The sequence below is a fragment of the Quercus lobata genome, chromosome 9 (genome assembly GCF_001633185.2).
Source record: "Quercus lobata isolate SW786 chromosome 9, ValleyOak3.0 Primary Assembly, whole genome shotgun sequence".
In the NCBI taxonomy this organism is placed as follows: Eukaryota; Viridiplantae; Streptophyta; class Magnoliopsida; order Fagales; family Fagaceae; genus Quercus; species Quercus lobata.
In genome coordinates this window covers 43186066-43209894 of record NC_044912.1, presented here as the reverse complement: position 1 = coordinate 43209894, position 23829 = coordinate 43186066, and the positions used below count along the sequence as shown (strand labels likewise).

Below are 23829 nucleotides of genomic sequence, written 5' to 3'. Positions count from 1 at the left end.
TAGCACGGGTTAGGGACTAGTATTATTCTAATTCAAACCCATGAACCTCTTATTTGAATGTTCCATATATGGGTCATGGACTGGGCATAATCCGACACAATTACTAACAGTTCCTTTCATTTATTTATTTCCTTTAGGGAATCAAATTTCTTTAAAAAGTAATTAGATTGATTTGAGACCAATGCTTGCCAAACTATAACTATTAGAATTTAATTAGAACAATTCAAATCAATCAGGTCTACTTTCGGTGATCTCGCCTTTCGGTGATCTGTCCTATTTTGTCTTTCACTTGCAAGAGTATACAGTGAAAAGATACTTTGTGAGGATCCAAACATACTTTGTGATTAACTGATTATACGAAGCAATGGATTTTGGACAAGAAAAGCAGCACAAAAATTGATTATTGACCAGTGTCATGCTCATCTCTTTCTTCTTTGTTTTAAGCATTTCAAAAAGTACTCAAGATAGATTTTTTTTTTTTTTTTTTCCTTTTTCTTTAGTGAAAGCGTATCAATTTAAACGTTTTTCTTTTGAATCAGGTCTCTTTTTAAAGGAGATATAGATCTCCAATAATCTTTCATGGCCAAGGCCCCCATGCAGCCGAAAAGGAATGCATTTCTTAGCGGTTTCAGTAAAATTAAGAGGTGTACATGCACCTTGCACATCAAGGTGTGAAACATGGCAATGTGATGAACGTGCCCAAAAGTTAGTGTTATCACCTTGTGGTTAAGGTTTAAAGGAAAGTAATTCTTACAATTAGGAGATTAAAATCACACAATTGAGCAGAAAATGAGGTAGCTATATATAGCTAGATTTTTATTTGTTATGCCAACAATCAATCAGAACCACCTACGTACCCCTCTGCCGACAATCTCTTTGTCATGTGATTTTTGCGGTCGGCTCTATGAGGAAGTTGAAAGCTTGTAAGTGGAAGTCCTTGTCAGTGTCACGTCTCATGTATATAAGCAATGCATGTACTTTTTGTTTTAAAACGTGCCTCTCTCTCTCTCTCTCTCATTTTGCAGATATTTGCACCCTTCGTTTCCTCTCCTAGAGCCTAAAAGTGTCGCACATTGCATATATGCATACAGTGTTGGAGTTTGGATTTCAATTTAGGATGATAAAATTTAAAAAAAAAAAATTAAAAAATTAATTAATTGACAATAACAAAGATAAATAAAAAATAATATAATAATGTACTCGGCAACCGTATAATTTGATTGCTCAAAATAAATTAAAGTGTTAAAAGTATAGTAATATATATATTAATAAAAAAGTATATTGCCTTACTTCCTTGATTGCTTTTTAAAAATATGTAGAATTCCAATTTCTTTCTCTAGTAATGTTATTATTTAATATTTGAGTTTATAGCAAAAGACCAGAGTTTGAATCTATAAAAAGTCAAGTCATTGAAAAAAAAAAATAAAAACCTTAATGAAAGGATGGAGGCAATAACAATTTAGTGTTGCAATTTTTTTTTTTTTTTTTAAGTTTAAAATATGGAATCCGTTATTTTGAATTATAGTACAGTGAAAATGATTGAACTTAAAAATCAGTAATGATATAAGAAAATTTAATTTCAATGTTTTTTATTTGGAAGCTAGAACTTATTCATTAGTGGGCACAGTATTTATCAAGTCCCCAAGCCTCACACTCATGGTTTTCTCTCCACATGCCTGGTTATGTGGCAAAACAAAACTTTCAAAACAAACTTTTGCTATTACAATTAAAGGGAAACATTATCCTACTTTGACGCAATCTGTTATGGACCCAAAATCACAATGTGTAAAATCAACCCACTATCCAGGTCCTTTGATCTTTTATCTCATGCTGAAATAATTATCTTATGAAACAGGTTTATATAGTAACAAACTTTAAGCGAAAATGTGGAAAAATTAATTATGTATTAAGCTAACTAGATAAGATTACATTACAAGAGCTCAGTTCTTTATATACTAAATGATAGAAATACAAACTATTGTCCGATCCACAGTTTGCAAAGGATCTGGGATTACAGGAATTTATTTTAGAGGGTGACTCCCTTCTTGTTTATTGTGCTCTTGCTGGATTATCTCCTCCATCAGCTATGATGGCTTTTGTTGTGTATGGGATCTTGACTCCTGTCATAAGGTTAGCAATGTAAGGTTTTCTCATGTGCAACGTAAAGGGAATAAACTTGCTTATCTCTTAGCTAAACATGCTCTTGTCATTGTTGATTTTTTTTTTTTTTTTTTTTTTTTTTTTTTTTTTTAGTTTGGATGGAAAAAAATCCTTATTTCTTGGAATAAGCTCATGCGCGTGTTTAGAGGTTCTTATATTTTTTTGGTAAAAGGTTAATAATTTGCATCCATTATAATTTGGGATTTCTACATTTTTCAATCATAAAAATACTTAGAGGTGTGATGAGTATTATTTGTTTTGGATGAAATAGTATTTTCATCACACCTTTTAGATTTGTACATATTTTCCACAATAGTACCCACAATTTTAAGTTATGAATTCATAATTTAGTCCGGCACCAATAATTAGCCGCGGTTACCTGGAGCTCTTATAATAATCTAAAATGATTTGAAATAAGATGATATGAATGTGTTGTGTAAGATGAATTTCTATGCATTATTTTTTCTAGTCAGCCATTGAAGGCCGTATAGGCTATTTCAATTTCAAAAGTCATTAGTATTTGAGTGGTGGCAATAAACAAGCTGAAATTTGTCAGTGTATTGAATGTTTAAACTCATCTCAACAACAAAAGTAAAATGTTCAAGTGCATCTTGACAAGTTTGAGCTCAATATCAAGCTCAAACTTGGGTTCAATATCATGCTCTTAAACTCAAAATCCAATACAAGTATATTATTAAGTTCATATTAAGCATATTATTATTAAAAAATAGTTCATTTTTTTTTTAGAAACAAACACACACACAAAAGAAATAAAAAGAAGTTCTAACACAAAAGCATACCACAAACTTTACTTAAAAGCCATGGTAATTTTTAAGGGAAGATGAAACAAGTTATACTACACACAACATACTCTCTTAAGTAATGTATGACAATTGTTCTTTTTTTTTTAGAAACAACCACACACAAACACAAAAGAAAGGAAAAATGATTCCAACACAAAGGCGTGTACAAATTCCACTCAAAAGCCAAGATAACTTTTAAGGGAGGGAGGGAGAGGCCAAAAAAATTGGGTAAAATACACTTGGACTCTCTGAATTTTTATGTCGTTGGTGTAAGATCCATGTACTTCTTCTTCACCAATTTTAGTACATAAAATAAAACTTTGATATTGTAGTAAAGTTAAGGAGATTTGAACCCAATTTTCCTAATAAAGAAGATCATTTTACACCGTAAGCCTCTTTGATCACCGATTAAAGTTAATTCACTTATATTCCCTCTCCACGACCCCACCTCCTAGTCCCATTTTGGGGCGTTAGAAAGATGATGATGATGATAATAATAATAATAATTGTCAACCTCCATGGCCCACATTATCAACCTCCATTAGTCAATAATGGCCTATATAGACTTGTCCAAATTGTATATGCTTGTAGCTGAAGCAGGGGCTACTAGGAGTAGGAGCCTTGTCAAGTATGGAAGAAGTAAAGCTACTAGGAGCCTTGTCAAGTCCATATGCTCATCGAGTCATATGGGCACTGAAACTCAAGGGTATCAAATATGAATATGTAGAAGAGGATATATACAACAAGAGTGATATGCTTTTGAAGTACAACCCTGTGCATAAGAAGGTTCCTGTGCTTGTTCATGGTGGGAAACCCATATCAGAATCCGCTGTCATTCTCGAGTACATTGAAGAGACTTGGCCACACAACCCTTTGCTTCCAGATGATCCTCATGAGAGAGCTGTGGCTCGGTTCTGGGTAAAGTTTGGAGAGGATAGGTAATTATGCGTCAACTAATTGATTATTATGTTTTTTCTTACATTGCACAAAATCACACCTACAACTTTGTTCTCCTTTATTGTTGTTTTTTTTACGAGTTTCCTTTGTTGTTATTACTTTTCTTTTATACATGCATGTGAAAGTTTTAAAAGTATTTCCTTTGTAAATGTCATTTAACTAAAGTTAATTCATCTTTCCTCAAAAAAAAAAAAAAAAGTTAATTCATCAATTTCATAATAATTGTTAGACATCAATTAATTTTTGGTATATGTGAAGTACAAACTCAAATTCCTTATTGAATGACAAAAAACTTTCTAGTTGAGTTAACCGAAACCTAAGTAGATTTGATTAATCTAACTATAATGAGCTGCACACACAAACAAGCTTTAAACATTTTTTCTAGACTCGGATAATATATAAGATGGATATTTTACCCACTCTAACTGGATACTTTGTGTGATTTAGAACAACAACTTGGTTGGTTTCTTTGTAACTACTGGAGAACAACAAGTGAAAGCAACAAAAGAAGTGAAAGAAATTCTGGGAATCCTAGAAGAGCATGGTCTTGGGGAGAAGAAGTTTTTTGGTGGCAATAACATAGGATTGGCTGACTTGGCCTTTGGATGGATAGCTTGCTTGCTGGAAACCATGGAGGAAGCAGCTGGGGTCAAAGTGTTGGAGGCTAATAGCTTCCCTCGCTTACAGGAATGGATCAAAAACTTCAATGAAATTCCAGCCATTAAAGAGAGCCTTCACGATCGCAATGAGTTGTTGACACATTTCAAGAGGCGAAGAGAACACTTTGTCTCCTCAGCAGCATCATAAACATATTAAACACTACTAGCATCAGCTTGGTTTGCAATTCAACAGCTTGTGTGCTCTCGCATTCTCTGGATCCAGTTCTCAAGATATGTTATTCTAAAAATAAGTTTGTGTGTCTGAGTGCAAAAAAACATGGCTGTGTGACTGGTAATTTATTAGATGTATAATGCTACAAGTAGAGGTTTGCAAATATTGAGTGTTGTTTCCCCTATATTTTAAAATGGTCAAGCTTTGAGACCATTTTCCAGATAAATAGAAGTCACAAATAAATTGATGTTTACTGTTTTTGTGTTTGTGTGTGTGTGTTTTTGAAGAATGAAATTGTGGGGTGTTTTGGCTAATTGATGTTTTCCAATTTGCAAGTCATAAATTTCCTCCCTTTTTCCTTATAAAAATAAAAACTAAAAGCATATCTCACCTTGGTCACTTCCTGTACTGGTTCCAAGTTTGCTAGTACATCTACGTAGCAGAAGTTATCTCAGGATGCCATTGCTTGAAAATTTACCTCCAAAAAGAAACTTACAATAGTGAATAACCCAATGTACTGAAATCTTTCTCCCCCCAAATAAAAAAGTGCAGAGAAATCTGTTCCTGGACAGTAAATCACATGAATTTTTATTATTAACTCAATTTTTGCAAGGTTTCAGACCACTATTGATACCCCTTAACACAACCAATTATTAATTATTCATACATCTTTAGTAAAGATATAGATATAAGGGAATTTGCCAAGAGCCTTGTAGCACAAAGACATGGCAAAATGGGCAAAAATTTGCTGACCCAATTTGAACCCACCATTTTGACCTCGCCCAAACCCGAATTTTTTGGCCCAAATAAATAACGGGCCAACCAGCAGTCTGCCCCTTTTTCTGGGGCCAACCCAACCCGACCCAGCTAACCCATGACCCCACTCATTTTTTTAAACTTTTTTTTCTTGAAAAATATGTAGACTACATGCCAAGGTGCTAGGTGCATAAACATAAAAGTGCAAAGCATTGCACTGACACTACCTAGCCATTTAGTAGCCACCAATGGTAGTGACCGCGCCTCCATTTATTAAAAAAAAGTTAATTAAAAGGAAAAAAAATACAAAAAGTAAAAGCATCTACAACTACACGTCTATACTATTAAACATCTAATACTAAGTTAAATACTAAGTAGCAGAATTAAATACCATGTATAAGTTACTAACACTAAATCTAACTAGAACAAAAACAAAACTAAAATAAAAGAAAAGTTCAAAAGTACATACTATTAGTGAACTTTGAATCTGAAGTGTGTACACTTAAAATATATATTTTTTGTGCTCCTTAGAATCTATCTCTCTATCTCAAGTTGTAAATTTGTAATTATAAGAATTCTGGCTGTGAATTATTAATATAGAAGATTTTGTTATGATGAATATAAAGAATTTTAGTCATACACAAAACTATCAGAATTGGAAGGATATGGAAAGTTTTATATTTTTTAATTTTTTTGTTTTTCCCCTTCAAATGTATAATAGTAACACCAATAGTCTAATAATAGTAGGTATCCAATTAACAAAAAAAAAAAAAAAAAAGAGTATTATGTGCAATTCGTTCCCTTGATTGATTTGATTCATTCTCTCTAAAAATTTGGCATATGTTTTTTTTTTTTTTTTTTTTTTTTTTTCATGTGAAAATACAGGTCAGCCCAACCCGACCCGACCTGACCCACTCTCAACATGATTATCTCGACCTGTTTTTGAACCCGCCTCGTTTTGGCCTGCAACCCGATTAACTGACCCGACATTTGTCATGTTAGCTCAATTGGCATCTCTTAGTGTTTCTAAATGAGACATTCAAAATTCAAATTCCTCCACCTCCAATTATCAATGTATCCACACAAAAAAAGTATTAGGGAATTCATAAGAAGCTCAACATTTTTATGACCCAATTTATTTCTCACATTTGGACTCTGAATACTTATTTCCTAATTAAATTTCTTAGTACTTTTCCAAAATATTGAGTGTAACTTAAAAACCAAATAAGAAAATAGATTATAAAGTCTTTAATGATTGAATAAGAGCTATCATCAGCAATCGATTTAGGATTCAATCTCTATCTATCCTAAAAATCGATTGGTGTCTTGGTCTGATGATAAAGAGCTATCATTAAGAGCGGATACCATAGGTTGAAACTCTTTAAAAAAAATTATAAAGCAATCCAAAAAAGAGGAGGGGGGTTTATAACAAAGCTTACATTCAAATATAATACAGTTTCCAGCACACCTACAGTTACCCTCAACATTATAGATATGCTAGAATTGAGAATGAATTCTCAATATATTGATGCATAGAATATTGTCCAAGATGAGTCCTTTATATAGAGATACGCCAATGACACAATATTGTACATAAGTACAGTGACAGTACACTAATAGCCCGACTCAACTTCAAGACGAAAGATGAGAGACCAACTTAAATTTAGAAACTGGATTACGAAAGCATCCAGAGGATGCGATTTGATAAAGATATCTACAAGTTGATCTTGAGAGACAACAAAGATCAGCCAAAAGGAACAATGAAGGAGGTGATGCCAAACAAGATTGAAATCAATTTTGATATGCTTGGTCCGTTGGCAGAAGACATCATTACAAGCCATCTGAATATATGAACTTGGTAAAGCTTGCAGCAAAGAAATTTTTTGAATTGGAACCTGAAAATCCTGGAAAATATGCGGGAATTGGGGATCATAAAGGAGCCTGGTTATGGCAGAATAGAGGTTCAAAATGGGTCCCAATTTTTCTTCGAGGGTGATATATCTCATAAACAATCTAAGGAGCTATATGAGCTTATCAGAGAAATGACTTGTATTTTAAAGGATGCAGGTCATGTTATTGATCTAAGTGACAACTAACTCATGTCATGAAAATGATTCATTTCTTTTGAATATCTCTGTTGCGAAGTGGGGCTATTTGAGAGAGTAAGAGCTGTATGCCTAAAACCTTGGTGCTTTCTTAAATTTTGTAGAATCTGGAAGGTCCACTAATGGGTGAGGCTCAATAGATATCAGTTCCATATCAAATATTGTCTAATTAGGCATCCAGATCATTTAAGTATTTCATTCTTCAAGAATTTAAACAATTTTTAATCTGCACCAAAGAAAATTGTTTAGTTGCAGTTTACTAATTCCGGGTACAGCAGCAATAGAGCCATTCCAACTGTCGAAGCATATAGGTCAACCTGTTCCATGTCCTGACTCCTGCTAATGCCAAAATATGCATTTCAAATAATGCATATTGATGCTTGCATATGTATCTATGTGTTCAGTCTATTCAGGTTTTTTGATGATGTGTAAAGGTCAAAATTTGTTGAATTCACAAGCAATCTAGATCAATGACAAGTGTATGAAAATTTACTTGTATTATATGATATATGAGAAGACAACCCAAAATTTCAGGTTTAAGGCTTGGATGTCGTAGTTATATGATATGATATATAATCGATGATAAATGTGTAAAATTTTGCATGATACTATATGATATATGAGAATCCAACCCCAAAAATTTTGAGATTAAGGCTTGGTTGTTGTTGTTTAGTGTGATATATGAGAAATGCAGCTGTTTATTCCTGGCATTTCTTGCTCCTCCGCTTTCCTTAAGTTCCCATACTAGATATACATCATAGAAAAAGAACCTCAAAATTGAAACAGAAGCTTATCAAATTATGTCTCATTTATGCAAGATATGTAATCACTCCTTTCCTCCTCAGCTCTCATCCTTCTAGAAATTACATGGCCCCCCTCCCTTAATCCTCTTTGTCCGTATACACAAGTCATTTTTTGCAAGATCCTTATCACTCTAAACCCATTATTTTTCCCCAGCTATTTTGGATGTCATACAACTTGTAATTCTCAATTTCATTTCTTTCAATTTATTAGAAGTAATTGATATCAAACTTCATTTTATTGGCGTAATAACCTTCTCTTGTGCCTAGTAAAGTCTGTAAAACATATAATGTCTGACTAAGTTTCTTTTTTGCCTCTAAATTTGGGTCTATTCTAATGTGCTGTAACATTTAAGCTGAAAATATTATGTCAGGACCCAAACCCTAAACCTAAGATCCCTTTCCTCTCCCATTATTTTCTTGAAGACCCTAGGACCCTATATAGATATTGGATAGTTTTTTGAGTATTAGAAAGAGATCGGTTTTCTATTTGGATTTCTTCCATTTGTTCTCTAAAGCTTTTGATTTTAATCAATTTGCAACTATGGGAGCTTGTAACTTCTTATCACTACAGTTTATATTGTTCATTCAAGAGATACTTCAGCTATGTGAATCATCCTGCTGCACGGGTATTTGAACTACAAAAACACCAAAACTTCTGTTGGAAAAAAATCTTCGTGCTTTATGCAAATACAGGGCAGAAAATATTCAAATACTTGATTTTATTGAACAATGTTTAAATGTTTTTGGAATTATTCTTATGATGCTTTGTTTCTTTTTTACATCTCTGTTATGCAGAAGTGTGGCAATAATAAAATCAAATACGGATACAAGATATGGATTGGATTCGATCGTGATACATGATGGGGCGAAATTGCCATGCTTGGCCTTACCTGATTTGTCATCATTCAGACAAAAGTTTGGTCTTGATGCATATGATCAGGTATTTCAATGACACAATTTGTGATACATGTATTACGAACAGTTATCCTTTCTTGCATAAAAATACAGAACTATTTTCTTGTATAAAAATACAGAACTATTTTCTTCAATTTGTAACATGAACAAGTCACATAGAACAAAGTACCATCACCTAACACCATACAACTTTGTTCTAAAATTGGCTTAACCCGTCCATGTAGCTCTTGGAGCTTGTCGAATTGTGTCTTGCAGCTCTTGCTCCATAAATTCTTCCTAAACACAATCAAATCTTGCATCTTTATCTTCATAAAAAGGAAGATTATCATGATTCAGCATTATGCCAATAAAAAAATTATTTAAACATCACATCATTCCAAGTAAAAGTATCCATCTTCACTAAAATTTTTCAATTTTGAATTCCATTGAACAGTACTAGGTTTTTCAAATCGTGTGTATGCAAATCTTCCGTGTCCAAAAGAACACTCTTAGGACTTGCATCGAACTCTTGATGTGCATTACTTTAATAAAGTAATTTCTTTAATTTGTATTAAGTACTCACCCCTAAACCATCATAAAGAGAATCTCAATTTGTGGCGCAAACTCTTTCAAAATTTTCATCCTTCAATTCAACTCCACACACCAACTGATCTTCCAACCTACCTCATGCTGCATGCTCTACCTGGTATCATGAAAGGAGTTTTCATCTTCTATATCATCATTCTCATCCTCATGACCACTTTCCAATATGTCCAAGGGGTTGTAGTTTCCTTCCAAAATCTTCATGTGAGTCTCCCACTGGTTCCCATTGCTGAAAAGAACAGCTAGCAATAAATCTTCAATAATACACCTCATCTCATTATTTTTTTTCTACTAGCCTTGATTTCCTCTACCATGGCCAGCCATAGCTTAAAGTTACTACCTTCGACTCAAATATGAATTTTTTGGCTTAGATCTAGGACCTTTTGCTCTAATACAACTTGATGTGGTGAGGACTTATGTCTAGCGTAGAAAAAGAGATTCCAGCAATAAGATTAAAAAAAGAGAAGAAAAATAGAGAGAATAAGATTGAAGTTGGAACAATTAGATATCAATTTCTAGGCTCAAAGCTCAAGAAATATTCAAATATGAAATTTCATAAAATGGATAAGAAAGGGTTACCTGCAACAATTCAAAAAAAATGCTATTTATAATTAGTGACTCACCAAGAACCTTATAGCTCAACTAGCACCATCTGGTGTTTCCAATGGAGATGTTTAGGGTTCAAATCCCTCCATCCCCCCAGTTATCGATTTATCAGGGGAAAAAAAAAAAAAGCATTTGGTGACTCTAGAAATCTTACATATAATTAATAAATCCTATTGATCCAACTTCATTGAAAATCACATGATCTATTAAAATAAAGACTAATGGGCCTTTTTTTTTCTTTGGGTTTAAATTCCTACATGAGACTTTCACCACTGATGGATCCCATGAAAAGCATACATACCATGCTTTGATTCTTAAAAAAAAAAAATTTAATCTTTTTTTTTTCACACATACGATGTTGAAAATATTCATTTCTTTGCAAACTGCCCAATAATTGACAAAAAGGGAAGAAATAATCTCTTTCTTCTAGCCCAAAAAAATGGAAATTGTACTATCAAAAAGGCAATTCAGTGAAAGGGGGAAGCTAGTCCCATTTGTTTTATTTTATTTTACCTTTTTGAATAATTTGTGCATTATAAGAAAATGCTCTTTCAAACCCTAGTAATGTATCACCAGCACCCAATTGGGGGAGTTGGTACCTCCCCAAGGGGTGTGGGTTCAAGTTGACTGGGTCACAGCATCTATATTATGTAAGTGTTTCTAACCCTTTTTTTTTTTTTTTTTTTTTTTAAAAAAAAAAAAAGGTTCTGGACATTCACTGCTGATGGATGATGAATATCCTGTAAGGTCTAAGTTGTGCTGTGTCAAATGCTAGCAAGAGAAAAAAAAAAAAAAAAAAAAAAAAAAAGGTTCTGGACATTCACCGCTGATGGATGATGAATATCCTGTAAGGTCTAAGTTGTGCTATGTCAAATGCTAGCAAGAGAACCATGTTACAAAATTTAGTGAAATAAATAAATATTTTATATCAATCACAATACCTTTAATAACTTTGTCATTAAGTCTTGCAGAGCTATCATTTAAAACTGGTACCACATCTTCTTAGCCCACGCTGGCCATTCTTTTAAAGCTGGGTTATTAACTTTTGATGTATCAGCACACTGGCCAATCATGGAAGATTCCTCTTGCATGAACAATTGAATAATAAGCTGATCAATTTGAGTGTTACCTAATGAGTTGCATCAACACACTTTATTCTTAGTCAAAATAATTAGTCCTCTCCTTTTAACGCAGGCATAGGGTCTGTATTATCAAGTAGTATTGCAAGCTCAACATCAGTATCCCTCATGTCCATCATCAGTAGCCGTTCTCTGCTAAAACATTTGCACTGGTTGAGCTTGAGAAGGCAACAGATAAGTTCAGTTCAAAGAGGATTATGGGTGAAGGAGAATTTGGACGTGTTTACTGTGGGGATAATCAAAATGGGGACCGTGAATTTATCGCAGAAGTTGAGATGGTAAGTCGATTGCATCACCATAATCTTGTGAAACTGATTGGTATATGCATTGAAGGGTAGACACGGTGCTTGGTGTATGAGCTTGTTCGCAATGGCAGTGTTGAGTCCCATTTACATTTTATATTTTCTTTATTACCTTTTATTTTATTTTGTTTGTAATTATTTAGTGGAATCTAAGTTGGAAAACTTCCACATTGCCCCTGTATTGGTGTTTAAGGTGTTGGCAAGAACTAGGACCCTCTAGATTGGGATGCACGAATGAAGATTGCCCTTGGAGCAACAAGAGGATTGGCCTATCTTCATGAAGATTCTAATCCTTGTGTAATACACCGTGATTTCAAGGCTAGTAATGTTTTACTAGAAGATGACTTCAACCCCAAGGTTTCAGATTTTGGGTTGGCCAGGGAAGCAACTGAAGGAAGTCATCAGATTTCTACTCGGGTCATGGGAACTTTTGGGTAATCATACTATTTTAAAGTCATAGTCTTACAATTCTATCAATTCACATAGGCTCTTGATTGGACATGCTCTCTCTCTCTCTCTCTCTCTCTCTCTCTCTCTCTCTTCACATATTCTATGACATACTTTGGATTAAGAAGTATTCATTTGTATATATACTACCATATTTCTAGTCAGCAATTCCAAATATTGATGAACTTTGAATATAATGGGTTTGCAGGTATGTTGCCCCAGAATATGCAATGACAGGGCATCTACTTGTCAAGAATGATGTCTACAGTTATGGGGCTGTGCTCCCTGAGCTTCTCACTAGAAGAAAACCTGTGGATATGTCCCAACCTACTGGACAGGAGAATCTGGTAGCTTAGGCATGGCCACTACTGACCAGTAGAAAAGGTTTGGAGCAGTTGGTTGATCCTTCTTTTGCTGGAAGTTATGACTTTGATGACATGGCTAAGGTGGTAGCCATTGCTTCCATATGTGTTCACCCAGAGGTGACTCACAGACCTTTTATGGGTGAAGTTGTGCCAGTTCTGAAACTAATATACAATGACACAGATGAGACTTGTGGAGATTGTTGTAGTTGAAAGGAGTCTTCTGCTCTAGAATCTGACTTTAAAGGAGACTTTCCCCCTTTTGATAGCAGTTGGTGGAATGCAGGTGGGTTCACCCCTTGGTTAACTTATGGGCATGCCTCTGCGTTCATCACAATGGAGTACAGTTCTGGTCCAATTGAAGAGATGGAAAACAGACTGTTTTCAGCTTTAAGTTTGTTTAGGGATGAGATGTCTTTACCGATTAGGCATGGGAATAGATCAGGTCCCTTGAGAACAGTCCGAAGGAAGGTGGCCTTGTATAGATTTACAAGAATTAGGAGTGAGCATGGGGTCTCCTTCCAAGGCATGCTTGGAATGATGGGTATTGGGTATAAGATTTCCTTCTAGTGTTTCGAATTGTACAGTTCCAAAGAATCAGTGCTTTTATTGAGAGGAAGATTGGTGTAGTTTAGGTATTTGTGATTTCTACGGTTACCGTGTTTGGAGAGAGAGAGATTGATTGACTTCTAATTTTGGAAATATTTCATTCGTTAACAAATACAAGTTGGAGATACAAGTTGAACACTCCCTATATCATATATGTTATAATATATTTTTGTGGTTCAATCTTCGATTGAATTTTTTGCCATTTACCTCCCATTTGTTAGGCTGGATATCTGAATTTTCCTAGTATACTCTGCCTTGTATCCTACACAACTTGTCAATAGTGAAATTGCAATTGAGTTAGGAATTTTACATCTTTAGGTCCCTATCAAGAATGTAGATATTGTTACATCTATTTCTGTGGTCAATGTTTGATAGATGCTTTAATTATCATCAATACTCATTGCTGGAAAATATAAAACTATAGTGAATGTAAATTTGAAACAGGTATTTTTCTTCTTTTTTTCTTCTTAAAGAACTGTTTACAGTCAGATAGTTGTGTTCTACCTGGTATTAAGGTCTTCTTCTTTAGATTTATGGAAATCAAAGTTGCATGTCTTAGTTTCTTAACTTTGTTCCAAAAGCAAATTGCCCTAAGATTTTTTTAGATTTCTAGCCTTAGCCTAGGAATCACAAAAATTAGAACTAAGATTGAAGATTGTGATGAAAAGATACCTTGTCTAGTCCAACTCTTATCCCTTCCAATAAAAGGGAGGTAAAAATATCGTCTGAGTGCAAGATGTACTACCAAACTATAGATGGACATATTGTTAGTATATAATAGTAACGGGTGATCACACAATAAAATGATACACCCTCACTTATACAATAACCCTCTACTTGGTGGATGATGTTGCTTCACCAATATGCAAAAGAGAATAAATTTAATGTTAAAATTAGTCATATATTGAAGATGTATTTTTCTTAGATAAAGTATATCTTTTAGAGAAAAGGAATGTCTTCCCAAGAGGCACGAAGGAGTTCATAAATAATATGTTAAATAATTTTCTTTCTCTGTCCGTGTTGTTGATTCCCACCCTAACCAAATTGGCATCCATATCATTAGGATCATCATATATCACCAACGTTTAATAAAAAGGTAAAAATGACACAATGAAGACTTATGAGTTATGATTCTATAAAGTATAATTGTATCCAAATCTTCCCTCTATCATCTCTAAAAAATCATTTTATATTCAAATGCATACACCCAAAGTCATGATTCCGTTAGGCTTATCTCAAGATGAAGCTAATGAGACAACCACTAGAATACCTTTACATAAGAGTAGTGATAATTACATAAAACAGTAGTGGTAATTAGATGATTATAGTGTTACACATTGTTTGTAAGGGTACACATTTGAAATCGTCTTTTTGTGTTTTCAGTTATAACTGTGAAATGAAAACAAGATTTTAGTTTTAATTGTGAACACCATTTCACGATTATAACTAAAATCGTGTCTTTAAAACATAATTTCAGTTTAAGTGTGTAGTGTATAACTCATCACGTGCAACAATAATTAATGTTTATATAATATCATACCTACTAGGCCACTACGCCCCCCCCCCCCCCCCCTTTCCCTTTCGAGAGAAAAATCTAATAATACACTACTTGAAACAGGTGGTGAGTAACAAGTGTTACTCCAAATGTTGCAGGGCTAGACATGGGTTGAATTGAGTACATTGTTAGGTGATTAGTAGCTTCTAATCAGCTTACAAAATAAATGTGTCATTTTAAATTTATAATTTGATACTCATTTTTATATATATTTCTTGTTGGAATCATTTTAAATTTATAATTTGATAATATATATTTATTATTGGGTATATATACATGAAAATTATAGGAAAGGATGTATACAAAATGATATGTTTACGTTTGAATCTATAATATCAAGACAGTTCAAGGCCGACAAAGATGGAATGATTTTGCCATTTATTTTATATCAGCAAACGTGTCACAAGTTGAATAGTATGATTTTTGAAATTTTTTTATGAAATGATTTTTTTTTCCACTTGAATAATTCATTATTAAGTTTTTTTTTTTTTTTTTTATATGAAACAAATGACAAGTAATTTAATAATTATTAAGGTAATTAACTTTAAAAAAAAAATTTACTACTCAAATTCAAGAAAATTAAAATATTACATTAACTAAAATCAGTTTCAAGAATTCTTTTAAAAATTAGCCTTTTGATGAGGTACAAATCACATAAGAAATATGTTAAATAAATAAAAGAAATATTCAGCCCTAAAAAAATAAAAATAAAAATAAAACAGTGCAACTAAACAAGCGGGAACCCTATAAATACCCTTAGATTCATAACGGCTCCTTTTCACTTTCAAAAGCTCTCTGAACTTGGGACCAAAGAAAGCTCTCTCTCTCTCTCTCTCTCTCTCTCTCTCTCTCTCTCAAACACAAACACAAACACGTTCCCATCAAGAAGAAATCGTCCACTGACTCAGACTCAGACTGAGAGGTACCAGTTTCTAGACTATACTTTTTCTTTTCCGTTTTGGGTTTTCTTTATTGTTTGATTTTTTTTTTTTTTTTACTGGGGTTTGTGATTTTTTTTTTCTGTTTTGATTCTTTTGAAAAATTCAATATTGTTACTTGAATATTAGGGTTTCATATTGGGTTTTTCGTTGATTGTGGGGGAAATATTCTGTTTGGGTTTTTCTTGATTATTTTTTTAGGGTTTGAATTTTCTGGGGTTTGATATAAAAGTGTTTGTGTTTTTTCAGATTAGGAAATTCAGTTTCCTTTTCTGTTTGGGGTTTTTGATTGTTGTGGGATTTATTGCAAGAGGGTTTGCGATTTGGGAAATTCATTCCACGTTGCAAGAGGGTGCATTATTGGAATTGTCTGGAAAGGTTTCACATGGTCATGGACAATCCTGATCCTGATCAGAAGAAGAGGAAGAGGAAGAATAGTAGAGACTCTGTGGCTGAGACACTGGCGAAGTGGAAAGAAAAAAATACTGCCCAGTTTGCGTCTTGTGGGGCTCCTAAAGTTCAAGCCAAAGGGTCAAAGAAAGGGTGTTGTGTAAAAGGAAAAGGTGGACCTGAAAACTCACTGTGCCATTACCGAGGGGTTAGGCAGAGGACATGGGGTAAGTGGGTGGTGGAGATTCGTGAGCCAAATGGTGGAAAAAAACTCTGGCTAGGGACTTTTGGGACTGCCGTTGATGCTGCGTCCGCGTATGACAAAGCTGCTTCAACAATGTATGGTTCCTCTGCTCGACTTAACTTTCCAGATATCACAAGTCGCACATCCCCAATGGAATCTGTGAAGGATTGCTGCTGGAGTTCCTCTGAGTCGGTCCCTTATTCAATGGGAAGTCCTGTGGGATCTGAATCCACAACTGCAGCAAACCCTTCTGAGTATTGTGCTGATGAGGGTGCACTGTATTATCCTGTCACTGAAGCCGACATGCCAAGTTTGGTGGGGACAGAGGCCGAGGGTGAGTCTACTGGTGTGTCTGAGTTTTGTGCTGATGAGGGTACTCTGTATTATCCTGTCACAGAAGCTAAGGATGAGTCTACAAACTATTTTGGGGATAATGGACAGGAGAACTTGCTGGACTGTTCAGAAAATGAAAATTTTATGTATGAAATTATGGCTCTATTAAACGATCCTGTTGGCAACACAGATTCAGTGCTGGGTTTTGGTTATGATGCTGATCAACTTGGATTGGGGAAATTTTAGCAGGCTCTTTAACAGTATGCCACTTATACCACTTATTGGAGTGAGCTTTTAAAGGTTTAGACTTCGTGTAAATGTCTAGTTTTGGTCGGTATTAGTACACTTGTCAAAAAGTTTTGGTAGGGTATTTTTATTCCCTTACTGATTCTGTGTTAAGGTTTATACTTCATGTAAATGTCCAGTTTTGGTCAGTATTACTATTAGTACTGTTAGTTATCACTTATCAAAAAGTTTTGGTAGGATATTTGTATATGCATGCTGGATTCTGTTTTGAGGTTTAGCCTTCATGTAAATGACTAGTTTTGGTCGGTAATAGAATTACTTATCAACAAATTTTGGTAGCATATTTGTATTTTTTTTTTTTAAATTCTGGTTTTGGTGATGCTGTCAATATCTGTTATTTTTTTTTTATTATTCAAGTTTGGACTATTCTTTAAATAATCACCCTGGCACAGCTTGTCACTAGTGGCTCTTCTTCTATCTGTGTCTGAATTTCTTTCATTTTACAATGGACCATGTGGTTGGAAGTTAGAACTTAATATTTTTGAAACATGAATCATTTCATTCTATATACAGTTTATTTGAGGTAAGGTATTGTACTGCAGAACCCTATCGGTTTATCCTATTGATTTAAATGACAATGCCCATAAAGACTGCAATGTCAACATCATAGCTAATGCTATCTTAATGGTATTTGGTAGCATAAGTTTTGAAGGATTTTAAAATTTCAATGCGTATTAGGTTAGAAAAATTTAACTCCGCCTGTGTTGGTGCTTAGTGCCATATGTTTTGTTCACAGCCGGTCCCAAGCCCGGAAAAAGGAAGAGGGTTGCGGTACATAGCCGCATAAAATTTAGTCACTTTATTATTAATGGATCCATGATTGTCGACTCAAAATAATTTGGTACCAAGACTTGGTTGTTGTTGTATTAGGTTAGTTGGAATTTATTATTTGAGTGCTCAAAATTTGCATATTTTCAAGGAAGCTAACAATTAGATTTTGCATTTGCTGATTAGCAAAATTATTGTTGAAACTTGAAAACATACCATTATGTAGTAGAATATGGGTTTAAGTGATAACCTGGTAGTAATGGCATTCATAATAATGTTTGATGTCTATAGTTCAAACCCCATGTCCCCCCTTCCCCCAATCCTTTCCATGCAACCTCACAATTTTCCTTCCCCTAAAAGCCACAACCTTTTCTCCTACTTGTTCCGTTCATTCAATCCAAAGTCATGGCGTGCACGTGGAGCTGCTGACTCCTCCTGCGTCTTTTGGAGAGATGCACGTGATTGTTGGCCCCATGTTCGACGGAAAAACCACCACCCTTCTTCGCAGAATTGAATCTGAGAGCAGCAATGGCAGGTTTGTGAACCTTCACTAGTTTTACTTACTTTCTTTATGTGTGTTATATATGTGCTTGAAATTTATGTGGGTTGTGGATAAAATTTTAGCTCGTTTTGGAGGATGGTTTTTTTTTTTTTTTAGCCCATTTTATGTGGTTGGTGTTATTTTAGTGTCAACTGTCAAACATGAGATCTTTCAGGTTCAGTGCAGAATTGGGTGGTTTAACTATTTGTATGGAAATGTTCCCTTTTTAAATTTATGTATTGTAATTGATCTTGAGCTTGCATTTACGTGAGTTGTTTTTAAGATTGTTGCTTTTATGGTGGACGGTGTTGTTATTATGCCAAATATGAGATGTCTTAGGTGCAGTAGTGTTGATTGGAATTATGCTGCTTTTATATGCATATTTATGTATGCTTTATGATTGAATTTTTCGGGTTGTTGATAATTTTTTTTAGGTGGGTGGGCAGGCAGTATTGTTTTTGTGCCAAAGATGAGATCTTTAGATTCAGTGGTGAATTAGGTTGTATGAATATTTGACTGTCTGAATGGAATTTTTCCATTCTTACATACATTTTTATATATATGTATGTATGTATTATAATTGAATTTGAGCTTGAATTCGTGCAGGTTGTTGATAAAATGCTGCATTTATTTGGTGGGTAGTATTATTTTCTGTGCCAAATGTGAGATCCTTAGGTTGAATGGTGAATTGGGTAATTTGAATATTTGGCAATTTGAATGGAAATTTCCATTACTATATACATACGTATGTAATGTGATTTTTGTAAAGCTTAAGGTTTGATGGAAATGGCATGTGTAATTGCATATATTATTTTTAGAATTGGGAAAGAGTAGATTTTGGCAATGTACTGGTTCAATTGATGGAATGTGATGATCACCAGCTTTCAGGTTGAGCCTTACTAGAGCTACCTCCAATTGGATAAAACATTAAAGGGTCTTTGTATTTCAGGAAGATTGAGCGAAGCTGTGGGGCTGTTGTGCACTACTGTAGTGCAAGTGGAACCATGAACCTATGTCCTTCTATTGCAGGAATGCATATTTAGAAAAGAGTATAAGAAGGAGAGAAGAATCCATGCACTAATGGTTGTTGTTGGATATGATCCCAGTGAGTATTTGAAGACTAAATTGTTGATGTTGTATGTGAAATCAGGGGATCTAGGAACTGCTCACGTTCTATTTGATAATATGCAGGAGAATGCTTGGTTTCATGGAATGCAATGATTGCAGGGTATGTGCAAAGGGGGCTTGAAGAAGTGGGGTTAAATCTTTATTACAAGATGAGACAGACTGGTTTTATTCCAGACTAGTATACCTTTGCATCAGTCTTCATAGCTTGTGCCACTTTAGCAACACTCGAGCATGGGAAACAGGCCCATGGTGTCATGATCAAGTGTCAAATTAGGGAAAATGTGGTAGTCAATAGTGCCCTTATGGACATGTACTTTAAATGCAGTAGTTTATCTGATGGGCATCGGGTATTTGACAAGCCTTTAAATAGGATTGTTGTTATGTGGACTGCTTTAATCTCTGGCTATGGTCAGCATGGAAAAGTTGCAGAGGTTTTGGAATCTTTTCATAGGATGAAAACTGAAGGTTTCAAACCAAATTATGTTACTTTTCTTTCAGTTCTTTCTGCTTGCAGCCATGGAGGCTTGCTTGATGAGGGTTGGGCATATTTCTCATCGATGGCCAAAGATTATGGAATTCAGCCAAGAGGGCAGCATTATGCAGCTATAGTTGATCTTTTAGGGCATGCTGGCCGATTACAAGAGGCGTATGAGTTTGTTCTGAACTCACCTTGTAAGGAGCACTCAGTGATATGGGGTGCTTTGCTTGGGGCTTGTAGGGTTCATGGAGACATGAACTTGGTAAAGCTTGCAGCAAAGAAATTTTTTGAATTGGAACCCGAAAATCCTGGAAAATATGTGGTCTTGTCTAATGCTTATGCCACCTCTGGGTTTTGGGAAAATGCTGCAGAGGTTAGGGCTGTGATGCGGGAATCAGCGATCATAAAGGAGCCTGGTTATAGCAGAATAGAGGTTCAAAATGGGTCCCAATTCTTCTTCAAGGGTGATAAACAATCTGAGGAACTATATGAGTTGATAATAGAAATGACTTGTATTTCAAAGGATGCAGGTTATGTTCCTGATCTAAGTGACAACTAACTCACATCATGGAAAATGACTCATTTCCTGTGAATATCTCTCTGTTGCGAAGCAGCGCTATTTGATAGAGTAAGAGCTGTATGCCTAAAACCTTGGTGCTTTCTTAAATTTTGTAGAATCTGGAAGGTCCACTTATGGGTAAGGCTCAATAGATATCAGTTACATATCAAATATTATCTAATTAGGCATCTGGATCATTTTAGTTATTTCATTCTTCAAGAATTTAAACATATTTTTATCTGTTACCAAAGAAAATTATTTAGTTTCAGTTTATTGGTTCTGGTCATAGCAGTGATAGAGCCATTCCATCTGTCCAAGCATATAGGTTGACCTGTTCAGAGTCCAGACTCCTGCTAATGCCAAAAATTTCATTTCAAATAATGCATATTGATGCTTGCATATGTATCTGTGTTCAGTCTATTCATGTTTTTTGATGATGTGTAAAGGTCAAAATTTATTGAATTCACAGGCAATCTAGATCAATGACAAGTGTATGAAAATTTACTTGTATGATATGATATATGAGAAGACAACCCAAAATTTCAGGATTAAGGCTTGATGTTGTTGTTTATGATATGATATATAATCAATGATATATATGTAAAATCCTGCATGATACTATATGATATATGAGAATCCAACCCCAAAAGTTTTGGGATGAGGGCTTGGTTGTTGTTTAGTGTGATATATGAGAAATGCAGCTGTTTATTCCTGGCATTTCTCGCTACTCCACTTTCCTTAAGTTCCCAAACTAGATATAAATTATATAAAAAGAACCTCAAAATTGAAATAGAAGCTTATCAAATTATGTGTGATTTATGCAAGATATGTAATCACTTCTCCCCACTGCTTTCTCAACCTTTCCTCCTTAGTTCTCATCCTTCTAGAAATTACATGGCCCCCTTCCTTAATCCTCTTTGTCCATATGCACATCCAAAGTCATTTTTTGCAAGATCCTTATCACTCTAAGCCCATTATTTTTCTCAAGCTATTTTGGATGTCATATTACTTGTAATTTTCAATTTCATTTCTTTCCATTTATTAGAAGTAATTGATATCAAATTTCATTTAATTGGCATAATAACCTTCTCTTGAGCCTAGTATAGTCTGTAAAACATATTATGTCTGACTAAGTTTCTTATTTGCCTCTAAATCTTGGTCTATTCTAACGTGCTGCAACATTTAAGCTGGAAATATTGTGTCAGGACCCGAACCCTAAACCTAAGATCCCTTTCCTCTCCCATTATTTTCTTGAAGACCCAAGGACCCTATATAGATATTGGAATTCTAGTTTTTTGAGTATTAGAAAGAGATCAGTGTTCTCTTTGGATTTCTTCCATTTTTTATCTAAAGCTTTTGATTTTAATCAATTTAACTATGGGAGCTTGTAACTTCTTATCACCACAGTTGATATTGTTCATTCAAGAGATACTTCAACTATGTGAAGCATCTTGCTGCACCGGTATTTGAACTACAAAAACACCAAAACTTCTGTTGGAAAAAAATTTCCATGCTTTATGCAAATACAGGGCAGCAAATATTCAAATACTTGATTTGCTGAACAATGTTTAAATGTTTTTTGAATTATTCTTATGATGCTTTGTTTCTTGTTTACATCTCTGTTATGCAGAAGTGTGGCAATAGTAAAATCGAATAAGGATACAAGATATGGGTTGGATTCAATCGTGACACATGATGGGGCAAAATTGCCATGCTTGGCCTTGCCTGATTTGTCATCATTCAGACAAAAGTTTGGTCTTGAGGCATATGATCAAGTATTTCAATGACACAATTTGTGATACATGTATTACGAACAATATTCTTTCTTTTGTAAAAATGCAGAACTATTTTCTTTTGTGTGTGTGTGTTCTCTCTCTCTCTCTCTCTCTCTCTCTCTCTCTCTCTCTCTGTGTGTACACGTGCGTTTGTGTGTGTATTGTTTGAAATAAAGCTATTGTTTATTGGTAAACGTGCAGTCTCAGTAACGAGTAAGTGGTTTGTGCATCTGAGAAATCTCAATTTGAAATGGGCATAGTTTTCTGGCTTTTTTTGGTGGGATTATTGCATTTAACTCTCATCAGTTTTTTATGTACACTAGGAGTGATACTTAGTCTTGACCTTTGTGATTGGTATTGATGAAGCTCAATTCTTTGAGGACCTTTATGATTTCTGTCGTGAAGCTGCTGATCATGATGGCAAAAGAGTAATAGTTGCTGGATTAGATGGTAATTATTTAAGGTATTTAAATAGGCCACCAATTATATTTAGCTATTTTTATGCTCATGATTTTAAAAAAAAAATTACCTAATTATAATCTACCACCATTCATATAACGGCTTTTAGGTCATTACCCATTCTTTTTGGATTGAGAGTTTTAGCTTATAACTTTTTTTTTTGAGAAACAATTAGGTTATAACTTAAAAAGCTTTTTTGCAATTAAATGGCATCATATCATATTAAATTGCTTGGAAATTCTAACAAGATACTTCTAATGATGAATATAAATATTGTTGATAGGAGGAGCTTTGGTTCTGTGCTGGATATAATTCCCCTGGCTGATTCTGTGACCAAATTAATTGCTCGCTGTGAACTTTGTGGTAAATATGCTTTCTTCACCTTAAGGAAAACAGAGGAGACACAGACTGAACTGATTGGTGGGGCTGATGTCAACATGCCTGCGTGTCGGCAGCACTATGTCAGCGGACAAGTAGTCAAGGAAGGTGCAAAGACTGTCCTGGAATCTCAAAGTGTGTCTCTTATGCATAGTTCAACTAAGGAAAACAATGGAGACACAGACCGAACTGATTGGTCTGTCTACATGCTTGAGTGTCAGCAGCACTATGTCAGCAGATAAGTAGTCAAGGAAGTTGCAAAGACTGTCATGGAATCTCAAAACGTTCAGTGTTTCTCTTATGCATAGTTCAACTGCTTAGTAGGAAATCTGAAATTTCCTAGTATGCTCTGCCTTGTAGTCTACACAACTTGTCAATGGTGAAATTGCAATTAAGTTAGGAATTTTACATCTTTCGGTCCCTATCAAGAATGTAGATATTGTTACATCTATTTATGTGGTCAATGTTTGATAGATGCTTTAATTATCATCAATATACATTGCTGGAAAATATAAAACTATAGTGAATGTGAATTTGAAACAGGTTTTTTCTATTATTTTCTTCTTCTTAAAGAAATGTTCATAGTCGATAGTTGTATTC

The 23829-nt window shown here is 34.5% G+C and overlaps 1 protein-coding gene and 3 pseudogenes across 1 annotated transcript; all 4 read left to right on the top strand.

The window, feature by feature from the left end:
- The first annotated feature begins 3438 nt into the window (after nt 1–3438).
- LOC115960566 lies at nt 3439–5000 on the top strand (annotated as a pseudogene).
- A 2420-nt stretch (nt 5001–7420) lies between these two features.
- On the top strand, nt 7421–13338 carry LOC115961792 (annotated as a pseudogene).
- Nucleotides 13339–15733: 2395 nt separating this feature from the next.
- On the top strand, nt 15734–17433 carry LOC115960562 (dehydration-responsive element-binding protein 2A-like). The gene is made up of 2 exons (XM_031079504.1): nt 15734–15854; nt 16120–17433. Exon 2 carries the CDS (start codon nt 16256–16258, stop codon nt 17081–17083), a length of 828 nt encoding a protein of 275 aa, XP_030935364.1. The 5' UTR covers nt 15734–15854; nt 16120–16255; the 3' UTR covers nt 17084–17433.
- Nucleotides 17434–18363: 930 nt separating this feature from the next.
- Nucleotides 18364–23780, top strand: LOC115961791 (annotated as a pseudogene).
- The last annotated feature ends 49 nt before the right edge of the window (nt 23781–23829 follow it).